Genomic DNA, 15,163 nt, shown 5'->3' on the forward strand with positions numbered 1-15,163 from the left:
TGAAGTCTTTTAGTTTAATACTTGTGGTGAGCAAGCCCTGTGCTTTTAGAAAAGAGCTTTCAGACAAGAGCCTGACCACATTTTGGGGATAAAAACTGCATGGTGAGTTTCTATATGAGGTGGTAGAAATTATGACTTCCAAGTCACATTGCAGAATACAGTTAAATGGACAAATCTTAATTTAGATTGTAGCACTCCAAGCTCAAGGACCCATTTTTTAAACAGTTAGAGCAGGATTTATTTTTTTTTTAACCAGTATTTAACTTGTCCTGAAACAGTGTCTTTTAAAAAGGTAGATCTGTTTGGATGTTTCTGCTTACAAGCACCAAAAAGTTTTAGCACCTGAAGAGTCTTGCTCATCTCCTAAACAGGCTTAAACCAGCTCTATAGCATGGAAGCACTGGATACAACACTGCAGTGAAGAACAAGGTGGTGTGACCCTCTAACTCTAATGAAGCCACCAGAAGTCTTATCCCTACAGTCCTGGCCAGTGCCATTTGAGCAGATCTGAGCTCCTCAGACTGAAAAGAAGTCATTCCTTCAGATGCGTTCATTAGTAATTCAACAAAACAAGTAAAAAACAGACAACATTTAGAAGCACATCCAACAAACCTGTCAATCCACAGATCTAAAATCAAATACTAGGGACAGGGAACCCTAATACTAATAAATTAATTGAGGCTTCCATTTTGTGGAAAGATTTACTGGAAGCTTACTTCCTAGTCCACAAATCTTCAAGTGTTAAATCTAAAATATAGGGACAAAGAATTATTAATTTCTGTTATTTTTTCTGCCTGACAACTATATAACGTAATATGAAGATATTTTAACAAAGTACTTACAGGGTCTCTCAGCTCTTCATTGTCTCGAGTTGATGTTCGAGGTATTTTCACCGGGATTTCATCTCCACATTCAGTGTCTGAAGCATTTGGAGACTCTGCTAAATCAAGGAACTCATCTCTCTTGTGACCTCTGAACCTTATTTTGTCCAACTTCTTTAGCATGTTCAGCACTGCACTTTTCTGCTTTACCTTAACATGACGGTTGGAGTCTCTGCAAGAAACAAAACATGAAGAACACTTTAGAAAGCTTGCAATAAACCTAAATGCACACATTCTAATCGCTATTTCTAACCATCTTTAAAGGGCCTTCTTGCCACTGGACGAAAGCCATGCTGCAACTTAGCTTTTTAACAGACATTTTTTTCCACAGTGTAACAGATGCACGGTTTGTTTTTCAGTAGTTGATGATTTACCATCTTCCCACACTATTATGGCCTCCTTCTCACAGCTATTTTTAAAGCAAGTCAGAATGGGTGCAAGCTAACAACCTACACTCCAAAGAAAGATTAGGAAGTCAGTTCCTAACAGATTACTGGAAACGAAAAAAGTTTAGCTGAGAAGTCCACATTCTTCAAGTTGCAGATGCTTCTAATCAAAGACATGAAATTCCACTAAGATTCACAACCAATCTTTAAATTCCCAGAAAAACTGGAGCAAAAGAGTAAGGAGGCTATCATATCTCCCTACTGCTTCAGGCTAAGGTAACAGAAAGTACCAAGGATTTATTGAAGAAAGCTACTGGACATATCCATGCAGAAGATCCCACCAAAAACTAGAGATTGTTTAAATCGAACGTAAACCACATTCAAATGCACTGCCAAAATCCTTAAAATTACCACTACTGACAATCTTGTATACCCTTTGCTAGATTTCTATCACTCTTTGAGATGAAAAGGAGAATCACTTTATTTGTGATGCTTCCACTTTTTTTTTTTTTTTAAACTAGCATGACCAAAACTTTACTGTAAGAGTAACACCACAGCCAGTATTTTTGCAGAACGTGCAGGTGCCATGGCATCTGGAGGAATGAGAAATGCCCAGAACATTTCACTTCCAGAGGCAATATTTGACATGAGCAATACTTAAATTCTAAATCATAAATCACCTTGAGAAAAGCATTTTGCTTTTTAAAATACAACAAAAGAAAGCTTAATTAATGTATGGAAAGATACCATTACAATGAGTTTACAAGACACTGCACTGTATAATTTCTGATTTAAACCAGACCTGCCAAATCATTCAGATTCAATGTTCTACATGGATCACACTCTGTACTAAAGGTCCCCAGCTCCATCTTTTTTATTAAAAAAAAAAAAAAAAGTTAGTTCCTTGATCCTACCACTCCAGCAAGCTACCACTCTGGCAGTTTATAAAAAAACAGCCACAATTTTCTCTCCTACAAACTCTGTTCCTCAGCTCAGAGCATTTCATTTGGAGGGTGCTGCAGTGCTCTCCCAAATTGACTTTTGCAGTGGTAAAAATTTAAGACACTTGTTCCTGTTACTATCCTTTTTTCCCTATGGTCAACACTGCCCTCCTCTTCATTAAAAAAACCACACTTAACTTCATGGCACATCATCCCAGGCGCTGGTGTGAGAAGAAGCAGCAAAAGCAGATCTAGACACGTGTCACTTCCAGAGTATAAATAAAGAGCAAGAAAGAGAGCCTTTAGCTACTGGCTCCCATGGCCTTTGCACTTGAGGCAATTCTCACTTCCTAACACAAGCTTCTCTTCAACAGAGCTCCCCTCATCTTTCCCAGCAAATTCTCCACTTTCCCTAACACTTTGGCAGGGACTATTCACCCCAAGTTCAAACCAGATCGTTCCCTTCAAAATCTGCCAAGGTTTATTAGCATCCTCCACTTAAACACAGAAATTTGAAATGAATACAAATCCCCTATAGCGCAGCTGGGAAAACAACCCACAAAACACCTCCTTTATCAGAGATGCTTAAAGTTGCAGCCCTGTGTTTAAACTTTCACTTAAAGATACTCACTTGCGGTAACTCACACCAAGGTTATTTTCTATGAACAGCTTTTCTTTGAAGTTCTATTACTTGTCAAAGCTAAGTTTAAAATAGAAACACTTCTTGCTATTCATTGACTATTTGATGAAGAAACTTGTCAGCTCTCACATCCAGAAATATCTCTAGGCCCTACTATTAGTAGCGACTAGAGAACAAATGCTATCAGAGAAGTTTAAACTTCTGATAAGCACAGGCGCAATTGTATCAAGCTCCCTCCCATCAAAAAGATCTCCATCTATGTTCAACCAGTTTTACATGCCATGTTTTACATGCCAAGTCAGAGCTACAGCAAAGCAGTTGTAAACCTGTGGTGGTTTGACCTTGGCTAAATGCCAGGTATCCACCAAGTCACTCTATCACTCCCCCCCCGCCCTTTTCTCAACAGGGCAAAAAGGGGGAAAGAAAATAAGATAGGAAAAAAACAACCCTTGTGGGTAAAACAAAAGCAGTTTTAATGTAAGGAAAGCAAAGCAAAGCAAAGCAAGGTCCGTGCGCGGAAGCAAAACAGATTTATTCTCTACTTCCCATGAACAGGCGATGTCGGGCCTTCTCAGGAAGCAGGGCTCCAATACAGGTAGTGGTTGCCTCGGAGGACCAAGGGTGACTCCCCCCCTCCTCCTTTTTCCCAGTTTTATACTCAAGCAGACATCAAATGGTATGGAATATCCCTTTGGTCAGTTCGGGTCAGCTGTCCTGGTTGTGTCCCCTCCCAAGATCTTGCCCACCCTGTCCCACTGAGGGGGGGGAAATGTCGGAAAGAGCCTTGGTGCTGTGTAAGCACTACTCAGCAGTAGCCACAACACCAGTGTGCTATCAACACCCTGCCAGCTCCCAACATAAAACACAGCACCATGAAGGCTGCTATAGGGGAAAACCAATTCCGCCTCAGCTAGACCCAGTACAAAACCAAACCCCATTTGTTTGTCACCCATGCTGTCACTGCTACGTGATACAGCTATGTGAAGAAATAATAAGGATGGTAGAGTGCTACCCCTTTTCAGGTCAGGAGTCATCAGCCCGTACCAACAGAAGACAAGCAGGCATCCCAAGCCTTCTCCATCCATCTTACAAGTGGAGCAGTTAAGTCAAGGCTGCAGATAAGCATTGCTGTCCTGAGCAGAATCAGGAGTCCCCAGCATTCTCCTGTTAAAGCTACATTTATCCACCCCTCCCCAAAACCCAGGGCTGGTTCTGGACCTCTTTTTATAGCCTAGCATATACAACACTTCAATGGACATTGCAAGATCTGAATTCAGTTTTCCCCTTAGAGTGGATTCACATTCACTTATCACACAAAAGAAGTGAGAGGCAACAAAAAAATCTTGAGACAGAGCAATCTTCAACTCTCCTCTTCAAGCTTTGCCTTCAGGCAATGAAGAATGAAAGACAAGGCCAGTGAAAGGGCCCAGGGTGTAACTGCTGGGGTTGTTCGCCATTTGGGAAGAGGAAGTCCTAAACTCCAGCCTCCTCCTAGCATGGTTCATGCATTCCAGCCCTAGGTCTCAGAACAACCTGGCCAACAGATGTACCCATGAACACATTTACAGTATTTTTTACTAGTAAAACTTATGTGCCTACCCTTAAGTGTGTTAACACCGGGTCTTTTAAAAATGAAAACCTTTCTTTAAAGCACTAACAGGTCACTCCACTGAACAGTCATCTTAAATTCTGCAACACTGAGGCTAGCAAAATGAGATGTCATCAGTGTCAGTATTTTTAAAGTATTATTCAGTAGGTTGACCATTAAAAGAGGAAATAGTAGAGAATTGTGTTCCCAGGCATTTTTAAGTGCTTTAAGTACAAGAAGCTGTTATATAAAAATATCTGCTCAGTTATAATTTAAAAATAAGATAATTTTGGCTAAAAACTGTTGAGTGTACCAGGCTCCCAGATGACTTACAGTTACATTAGATTAACCTAAGCAAAAACCTAAGCTTGCCAACAAGCTCCTATAGAAACTCATTATCTGGCCTCCAGCCAAATGCACGATCTAAGACAGGCTTTTTATGTCAGCAGTCTGTTTCTTGCAACTAGCAACTTTTTTTTTAGATAAAGATCAATAAATATGGTGACATTTCAGCAGTTTCAGGCTCACTAGGAAAAAAGCTTCTGGGAGATTTTGTATTGCAGGTGACTTGGGTCAAATTTAGATAAGCTTGAGGAAGCTTTTGTAAATTGTAAAACCAGAATCAGATCTGGAATTAGATTTATTGTAAAATATAGTAACTAAATATCAAAACACTTGTGTCACCATCATAGTTACTCATCCCCTCTCCCAACTACTCATCCACATCCTGGACTCAGCTGGCTGAGCTATAGGTTTCAGGCTGTTTCTAGTAACTCCCAATACCAGCAACATCAAAACCAACATGCAGTTTTGCACATGCAGAGCTCAGAGTGCAAATGCAGACCCACATCTCCTGCTTTCAAACTAACCATAAACAAGTATTATGAAATTATAACAAAAACACAAATATTTTAAGTCCCTGCATCATAAACACTCTCACTTCGTCATACATGTGATAATTTTTCTCACTATCATACAACAAACAACCTATAAGAAATAAGACTGGTATCATGCTTGCAAAATATTAACTTGAACAAAATAAAATCAAGTCCATCCTCCCCTATCACGTTTATTTCTGCATATAAGCACCCTACCATTAATGTAAGCAACAGGAGATCTTTCCCACATTCAATGCTGTAACAGAAAGTTCTGCAGAGCACAGTAAGGCTGACTCTGCAGGACTGATGCAGGTCCAACTTTGTTGCACCTCAACCAGATCTAGTAATACCAGCAGGTCCTCTGTCACAATATAGTACAGATATCTTACATTAACATGCTTACAAACATGGCTATTCAGGCACCCAGGTTTTTAAGAAAGTAGCTTTTATTTCTCTTGTTGCAGTAGCAGAGGTCAAACCAGCAAAATTAAACAGCAGCCTGTAAAAATTATCCTCAAGTCCAAAATCATCTAGTAAAAAACTAGGCAACAGTTTATGTATACAGGGCTTGATTAGTGAAAAAGGTCTGTATTTTCCACACTTAAAAAAATGAACTAAAATAATCTTGAGATGCTTTTTTAAATTGCAATTAACATCTAGTTGCTAAAGCAAATCCTTCAAGGCTGAGGGTTTACTCCTTTTACAGAGGGCCAGAGATGACATGACTTTCTTTGGACCTAATATTTAGGGGTTAATTGATGGTTTTCATAACCATCAGACGTCGTTTAAACTAATGTATCAAGACCCAAAACCCCAAAACAATATATGCAGACATTCCAAACTTATGCTAAGTAAAGAAAAATGATGTTTTCCCAAACTTCCACATAAAAACCATAAGGAGACCTAGCACAGCTTTTCCTGCCTACATTTACAGAGAGGCTTCAGCAAGGAGACAACCAGCTGCTGGGAAACAAAAGCCAGACTGCTTGATACAGTCTGGCAGGACTTGGTTAGAGGGCTCACTCCTATGGACATCCCCCTTTGTGCCACTGCTCCTCCCATGCTCTGCTCTTGCACAAATGTGGAAGAGGTTGTGATGCAGAAGGGAGGAGGGAACTTGCGGAAAGGCAGCACCCAGTGCACTGCTGCTGTCCAAAATCCGCCATAACTTGCCCCAGAGTCTCCTACAAGTGGCTTATAGGTTTTGGTCTTCTGTTGTTGCATTTAGTTTTTACACAAGAACACGCTGAATCAGAGTACATGGCCTGGTAGACTGGTCAGAGACTGAACGCTAAATTTTCATGTGCCCTTTGTCGGAGAAAGGACTCTGCTTTGCAACATGGCGATTCAGTTTTCCCTAGCTGTTAACAAAACACAAACCTGATACACAAAGTCAAACAGCATCACCTCAGCAAGTGTTCATCTGGAGCCTGGGAGAAAAAAAAAAACAACAAAAAACCCACTAAAACATCATGGATGAACTTGATCTCAGGTGGAAAAGGCCATACAAGACTGACACAGCAAAGTAACCTTCAAAGCACCTGTGTTCCTTTTGCTAGAAAAATGGCGTTTCAGAAAGCTGAAGATGACATTGAAGCAAACGAAGCATACCCCTAGTTCTCATCTTTACATTCCATCTCCTTCACATTCTCCTTTCAATCTCAAATTGTCTTTCTGTAGAAGTCCAAGGTAAGAGCTCTTGTATCCAAGAAAAGCCAGGCTGTGTGCGGATGAGCAAATCAGACACAGCGTCAATACCAGGATGTTTCGGTCTTATCGTGATGGAGGGACGTGAAATTGAGGGAGCGGAAAGTATCAGGATTACATTAGGTATTCATTACTTCTTCACTGAAATGCTCCTGTGTATTATCCTAAAAGAGTTGACAGGAGCACAGGAACACAAGATACACTGCGGCCATCCACATTCCAACTGATATTGAAAACAAAGCTTGGTGTGTTTTTTTCTGGACATGTCTAACTAAAACTGCAAACCTCAGTGAGTACTTCTAAGCCTGCAACAGATTCACAGTCCAGCTCTATATACTGTTCTGTGCAAAAAGTTCCCTCCTGCTACATGATTTTTCCCCCAATTTCTCATTTTAATGGACAGAATCTCAAGTCACTGTCTGAACATTTTGTACTTATTAATATTTAAGAAACTAACCAGAGAAAGATCAACTGATTGCACTTGAGAGCTCCTTGTATGCTCAGCTTTTCTTCTCCCTCTGCACACACTTCTCCCAAATTGCTCTGCAGCAGGCTCACATCTGTGAAGAAAGCTAAACCTTATTGACAACATCTCTTCTTGAGCAACAGGGAGTGGTTTTGTATAGATGAAGTTGGCACCTTTCGAGAAAACTTTACATTAAGCTCAACTCAACAAGACTCTTAAGAACACAGAAGGGGCACAAACCTCACTCAATGCAGCCCTTTCATGAACAGTGCCCCATGTGAGACTTGTATCACCCAGGACTAAGCAATACGTTAAATTCTCTGTAGAGAATGGCCGTAATTTCTCACTGGAAAACAAGAAACGGCAATACGTTGAGCCAAAAATCCAGCTGGAATGGCCAAAAGCAGCTTACAAACACTCTTCAAAAGTTACAAGCGCTGCGCAAGTGCCCTCAATTTCTGACATCAGCAAACACGCAGGACTTGACCTTCAGAGTTGAGCTCTCCCCATGCTCAACCCCTCACAGGTTCATCCTGAAATTAGTCACTGCCTTAGCATCACAGCCTGGTAAACCCTTCCTCCAATTATGTTACTCTTGGCCCCAGGGTCACAATATGATGTAATGCATATACAGAGCAAACTGCTTTCTGGTTTTGAGTAACACCTACTAAAAAGCTCCCAACCCCTTCAGGGTCAGGAGTCCTTAAAACTCTAGGGATAGACTAGACTAGATAGGGATAAGACTAGGGGGATAGACTTTGTTGGGGTTTTTTGCATCAGAGATGAAGTGATCAGTTAGGCTACCTATGGTGTGGAGAAATACTATGCTTAGTAATTCAGGTTTATTTTTCCCTTGAGTTTAAAAGGAGATGAACAAAGAAAATCCCACCAGAATCATCTCTGTGCTACGGAGTGCTGGCAGAAGCAACACTCAATTAACATGGGTCAGAAACGAGGAGGAAGATGTGCTTTAGTGCTACAGGCTTAATTAGATGCAGCTATTAATTAAGCATCAACTCTGAAACAATTTAAGTTGTCCACTGTCTGGAGGGAGGAGGGGAGGAAAAAAATGTCGAAAGCTGTGTAACATGCGCTATGGTACAACACGGGGACTGGAGACAGAAGTTCAGCATACCAATCCTGACTGCCAGTGGTGAGGTTGTCACAGCAACCATAATGCACCTTCATGAATATGCATTATGTTAAAATCTATTTTTTCCCCAGAAAGAGACTAACATGTCATTCAGCTCACAACATGAAGCTGCCTGAGAGACAAATCAGGGTTGTACAATAGAAGTGACTTGTCTTCAAAACCTTCAGCTTGACTGCTGCAGACAGGAGGGGTTGGAGGAAACGGGGAGACACAGACCATGGCGGCACGGGGCTATAGGACTCTCTTCTAAAGAATTTTAAGGCAGAGATTCCCAAGACAAGCTGCAAAATTTCAGATCTGTGCAAGGCATCAGCCTTCATCCCTCCACCACGTGGTAACAGGCCCTTCAGCAAGCCCAAGGAGAGGGCACCTCCAGTGACCCTTCACAGAAGGATGGAGAAGGGGGAGCTGCTGCTCCCACTGCTAGGGACAGTGCCCAAGCCAGCTGAAACTGGGGGGCCTTGGCTTGACCATCACTGGAAAATAGTGGGTGGAGAAGCTCACAAAAAAAAAAAAAAAAAACCACAAAACCAAGCCACACACATGTACCTATACAGGTCACACACCAGCGTGTCAAGAAAGAGACCTAGGTCAGTGCCTATTTCAGCTGAGTAGCTCTGGGAATTGTACTTTGTACTTAATCCCCACTTAACATTGCACTGGAAACATCACATCTCCAAAACCACACCCCTTCTGCAAACACCTTGAGAACCTACATACCTCTGTCTCTCTTTCATCATGAAACCTAAAATTAGCAAGCTTTGTTAAATTAATTCCTGTGTAAATTGGTAAACTGGAAATTTTAACTCCCAAAACAGGAAGATAGAGCTCATTTTTTCCTCAAGACACCTGTGTGGGGAAAAACAAGTGAAATGTTTACTATACCATCAGAAGAGCAGTACCAAAAATCCTGCACGAAAATGACTTTGCCTGCAGAGAGGAGCTCAAACAGCACTCATGGGCTAGAGGAGCCACCAGTTCAAGCCATGGTCAGCAAGCAGTTGCTCAGCTACTCTGCCTGGCAGATATCCTGTGAAAGGAGCAGCATGTTGTGATAGTAGTAAAAGCCTATCACTCTCCAGGTGAGGCCCTGCCTTGCCAGTCACCCCCTGGGTCCTCCCTCGCCACCCCTGTCCCCTCTCCTGCATATCCATCCCAATCCCAGCCAAGCCTGAGGCCCACTTGATCACACCCTGACAGCAAAGGGAGCAACTCCATTCATTTCTGCCATGGCCTTTATGTCACTTGACCACTCATGCAGTTTATCAGGTCATTGCTGATACAACTAATTTTTGGGTTTGCTTTCTGGCAAGGTCAGTCTAATCAAAGCAGACAGCTATGCAGCCTCACTCATGGTTGCACAAGCTATTAGAGCTGTCATGCCTCCCACACAGAAAATGTTTCTGGTCGTGGGCAGAGGGAGAAAGCATTCTTTTACAGCAGCCACCTGCACTTAAATCAGGTTGAACGACTGCAAAGCCTCACCCTAAAAACAGTGTTTATGAAGCTGCCATGAGGCACATTTCAGAAATCAGTCCCACGCCAGAACTTCAGTCCCTCCTCTGAAGGATGGGGGAAGAGCTTGTCACAGCTCAGCATTGACAAAAGGCTTTTTTCTGCTTCCTCACTCTGAATTTTGTCTACTAGTCAGAGGAGCTGATGGCAAAAACAGGAAGATGAACATCACCAGCTCAGCAAGAGCGTCCGCATACAAGAAGGCTCAGGCAGCTCAGGTCTGGCTGGGCTTCAAACAAGAAGCTGGGGCCCAGGGGAAGTACTGCTGTAAGCAAGCACTACAACTTCTGCCCATAAAGTCGAAGAGACGTGGGGGTCACGGATGGGGGAAGGAGGGGACACAACTAACACAGGGTAAGATTAGGCTATCACTGCATATATCTCCTCTTCCACTGTTCAGATGTAAGTGTAAGAAGCCTAGCTTGACATAGCACTTAGAATAAAGTTGGCCATTTACAATCTGCTTTAAAATAAATATTTAAAGTCAGAAGTACACATACTAGCATGGAACATCTTATTCGGACTGATAAGTTTATTATGGTAGATGATCACTAACTGTTTAGAAAGTTTGAGCCATGCCAGGCTTGAAGGAGAATTTTAATTCTACCCCTTCAAGTAAAAGAAGTGCCAGTTACTGAGACCAATGCAGTTATACTTGTTTGACACTGACTGCATTTTTCATAATCACAACTGCATGTTCATCATCTTTGGATGACAAACACAGATAAATAGAGAATGGGGATACTGCTAAAAATAGAATAAGTGTGGAAATGAACCATAATCCAGACTTAGAGAAAGAACAGCCTTCCAAGGTCTATGCAGAATGGCTTAGAACTAGCAGGTATTTCTTTGAGAGGACTCTCAGCAGCAGTCAAGTACTTCACCTGCTCAGGGTGACTGCTCATAGCTCACCCAGCAACCTTCAGAAACAGAACATAGGTATATAACACCATCTAGTTTTAAAGAATGACTACATAATCATTTTTTTTTTGATAAACAAAGATTTCAACTTGCTATTCATTTAAAAAAGATAACTAAGAAGTACACATTTGAAGCAGGACACAGCTCAGCTAACGTCTGTAGCCTGACTAATCTCTGCTGACCTCCATGCAGTGCAGGTACCTCCACTGAGCACAGCTGAGAGCATGCACTCCATTGCTAAAGAGAATCCTGCCCCAGCCCTTTACCAACAAACACCTGCAGCAGCACGCACAGGCAACTTGAACATTTGAGCAACACTTCACATGCACCGCAGTGCCAAGCTACCTAATGCATTACAGTTGCACTTACAGCAAGGCCATACAGAAGGAATTACTAAAACTATCAGGCAAAAGACCACAGACCTACAACTGCTGTGTTACATATGCAATGACAAAATGCACTCCCCTACCTTTCTGTTCACAAAGCAACCACAGGGCCACATTCATACTCCCCAGATCATTCAGCTATCAGGGCACCTCACTGAGAACAAGGTTAAGAGCCAGAGCACATACAGCAAAATGGCCTATTTTGAGGGGCTTCCCTCAATTTAGGGAGACAATTCAGCAGAAGCCAACATTAACATCTTTATAAGTGAGTAACAAGTTATCGTGAAACCATTTAGATGCAAGTTTTCAGCAGAAGATTCCCAGGGTGCAGTGATTTTTGCGTACAACACTTAGCAACTTGCTTCTGCAAGCTTTAACTATTCTGCTGCTGACCTGAGAATTCATTAAGCCGCTGAAATACCTATGTTGCAAAACACACCAAAACCACATTTCAGATGTGCTGACTACAGAAATCAATGACGGACACAGCCAAGGGAAGGAATTAAGTATTTTACCAAACACTAGCAGCTCTCCAACTGCCATAGAGTCATAAAAATAATTTTAACGAATTGAAGTTTTTTAACTTTTCCCTTCATGGATAAATAAGTTCAAAATTGCTGGTACATGAAGAACTACAAAGATACAGCTAGCACATGCCAATTACAATCATCACTGTTAATTAAGAACCTTTCATTTCCTTCCTATATACTGGCCTTGAGCTTACAAAGAAAATGTATAATCCCCAAATCCCACCCATTTCCACACAAGAAGCAATGCTGCTGCTCATTATGCTCCTTCTCCCTTTCTCCCAACGAAAACCTAAAAATGCTCCTGAAGTTGGTGCTATGGGCACAGAAGGAACCTAAAGGTATACAAGTCCATAGCACCAGATGAGTGCATCCGCGAGTCCTGAGGGAACTGGTGGATGAAGTGGCTAAGCCACCACCCATTATATTTGAGAAGTCATGGCAGCCCAGTGAAGTGCCCGTTGACTGGAAAAGGGGAAACATAACCCCCATTTTTAAAAAGGGAAAAAAGGAAGACCCAGGGAACTACAGGCCAGTCACTCTCACCTCTGTGCGCAGCAAGATCATGAAGTGGATCCTCCTGGAAACTGTGCTAGAGCACATGGAACATGGCTTCACTAAAGGCAAATCATGCCTGATGAATTTGGTGGCCTTCTACAACAGGGTTACAGCATCAGTGGATAAGGGAAAAGCAACTGATGCCATCTACCTGGACTTGTGCAAAGCATTTGACACTGTCCTGCACGACATCCTTGTCTCTAAATTGGAGAGACATGGATTTGATGGATGGACCACTCAGTGGATAAGGAATTGGCTGGATGGTCACACTCAAAGAGTTGTGATCAACAGCTCGATGTCCAAGTGGAGACCAGTGACAAGAGACATTCCTCAGGGGTCAGTATTGGGACCGGCGCTGTTTAACACCTTTGTCAACAACATGGACGGTGGGATTGAGTGCACCCTCAGCAAGTCTGCCAATGACACCAAGGTGTCTGGTATGGTCAACACACTAGAGAGAAGGGATGTGCCACCCAGAGGGACCTGGACAGGCTGGAGAGGTGGGCCCGTGCAAACCTCATGAAGTTCAGCAAGGACGAGTGCAAGGTCCTGCATATAGGTTAGGGCAATCCCAAGCACAAATACAGGCTAGGCGATGAGTGGATTGGGAGCAGCTCTGCAGAGGACTTTGGGACGTTGGTTGATGAGAAGCTCAACATGACCCAGCAATGTGCGTTCACAGCCCAGAAAGCCAACCACATTATGCGTTGCATCAAAAGAAGTGTGACCAACACATCAAGGGAGGCGATTCTCCCTCTCTACTCTGCTCTCATGAGACCCCACCTGGAGTACTGAATCCAGCTCTGCAGCCCCCAGCATAAGAAGGACATGGACTTGCTCAAGTGAGTCCAGAGGAGGGCCACGAGGATGATCAGGGGGCTGGAGTACCTCCCCCCTATGAGGACAGGCTGAGAGAGTTGGGGTTGTTCAGCCCGGAGAAGAGAAGGCTCCAGGGAGACCTTATAGTGGCCTTCCAGTATTAAAGGGGGCTACAGGAAAGATGGGGAGGGACTCTTTATCAGGGAGTGTAGTGATAGGACCAGGGGTAAAGTTTCTAAACTGAAAGGGTAGATTTAGGTTAGATATAAGGAAGAAATTCTTCACTGTGAGGGTGGTGAGACACTGGAACGGGTTGCCCAGAGAATTTGTGGCTGCCCCCTCCCTGGAAGTGTTCAAGGCCAGGTTGGACGGGGCTTTGAGCAACCTGCTCTAGTGGAAGGTGTCCCTGCCCATGGCAGGGGGGTTGGAACTAGGTGATCTTTAAGGTCCCTTCCAACACAAAGTATTCTACGATTCTGCGATTCTACAAGATAGGGCAGGGGGGAAAAAAAAAAAAAAAAAAAAAAAACACACCACCACTCTGTGTGGATTATGCAACTTTGTAGTGTTGTAATTCCTCATCATGTCAACTTTTAAATGATGGGGCATGAAGTACTATGTAAAAACTTGCATAAATAATACGTAAAGGGACACTGTGTGAAAGACTGCTATGCTGCATGACACACAAAGGAGGAATTAAATGAAGTAGTAACAGAGAAAGAACAAGTTTCATACAGTAAATCTGGCTTCAGCCATCAGCTTCATTTCTGGCACTGTCTGTACTACACAGCTGCTTGTAAAAGCCATGTAAACTATTCCTTGAAATCTTATCACAGGGTAAAAAACTCAAGGTCAAGCTCCCACCAGACCGACAGAAATGTGAACAGCAGCTCTGCTGGAAAGCAGCACTCTGCAAAAGAGCCTCCTTCATCTCACCCACACAGCTTGTCAAAAGACGAGAGGGATATTTTTCTCCACGTAGCAGAGTTTGGAAATAGCAGAGGAAGTTGTGTGACACAGGAAAGCACCAAATTTGTCCTCTAGGTATCACAGACCCCTCCTCCATGTCTTCACAGCGCAGCAGGCCTTTGCATAAGTCTGTCTGCCATGTCGGCACATTTGCTATAAACAGAACTGAAACACTACCTGAAAGACAGTTTTGATTTCTAAACTGCAATTGCTTGTTTAAATAATTTGGCTAATAAATTACTTCTCTCAGCATAGTGAAATGTCAGGCTTAATGATGTTAACCTAGGTTGTTGCCCTGCTGTTCAAGGTAATGTCCCTTACAGGAGCAAACCTCTATTCCCTCACATTTCAAACTGCATCATTCCCTCAGTAGGCAGAATATCTGCTCTTTGTTGCCATGCTTACAGTAGTAATCTTGAATTAAAAAAACAAAACAAAAAAAACCCACCAAGCTCATATAGCCACACCAGGCAGCAGAGTATCCAACCCTATGGGAAACTAGAGGGGCCATAAGGAATATAATCACAATCCAGCAAGTTAACTCTTTTGTTTAGCAAACTGCTTGGGTATTCTGACATAACTGCAGATCTCTCGTTTCACAGGATGATTTTAACATGCTTTGGACAACAAAAGTAAGTGGAAGTCTTTGCTATTAAACCTGATTCTTCCAAGAAGCACATGTAGTCTGGGCATCTCCTCCATGCTCTTTCCCAATAACCTCTGTACATCACTCATGACACTCAACACTGCTGCAAATTAACTCCAGCCTGCAATCGTAAGCCACTCATCTTCAGACACACACATACAGCTTGGCATACATGGCTGCAT

General features: G+C 42.6%; 1 protein-coding gene across 2 annotated transcripts in view; it reads right to left on the bottom strand.

The window, feature by feature from the left end:
- The window catches only part of GRAMD4 (GRAM domain containing 4), an 83,729-nt gene that overhangs the window by 54,999 nt on the left and 13,567 nt on the right, over positions 1-15,163 (bottom strand). For both annotated transcript variants that reach the window (XM_074827718.1, XM_074827717.1), the window contains exon 2: positions 843-1,053. In XM_074827718.1, the coding sequence (XP_074683819.1) occupies positions 843-1,004 (162 nt within the window). In that variant the 5' untranslated portion in view covers positions 1,005-1,053. The remainder of the gene's footprint in view (positions 1-842; positions 1,054-15,163) is intronic.

The sequence above is a fragment of the Strix aluco genome, chromosome 5 (assembly GCF_031877795.1).
Source record: "Strix aluco isolate bStrAlu1 chromosome 5, bStrAlu1.hap1, whole genome shotgun sequence".
Classification (NCBI taxonomy): domain Eukaryota; kingdom Metazoa; phylum Chordata; class Aves; order Strigiformes; family Strigidae; genus Strix; species Strix aluco.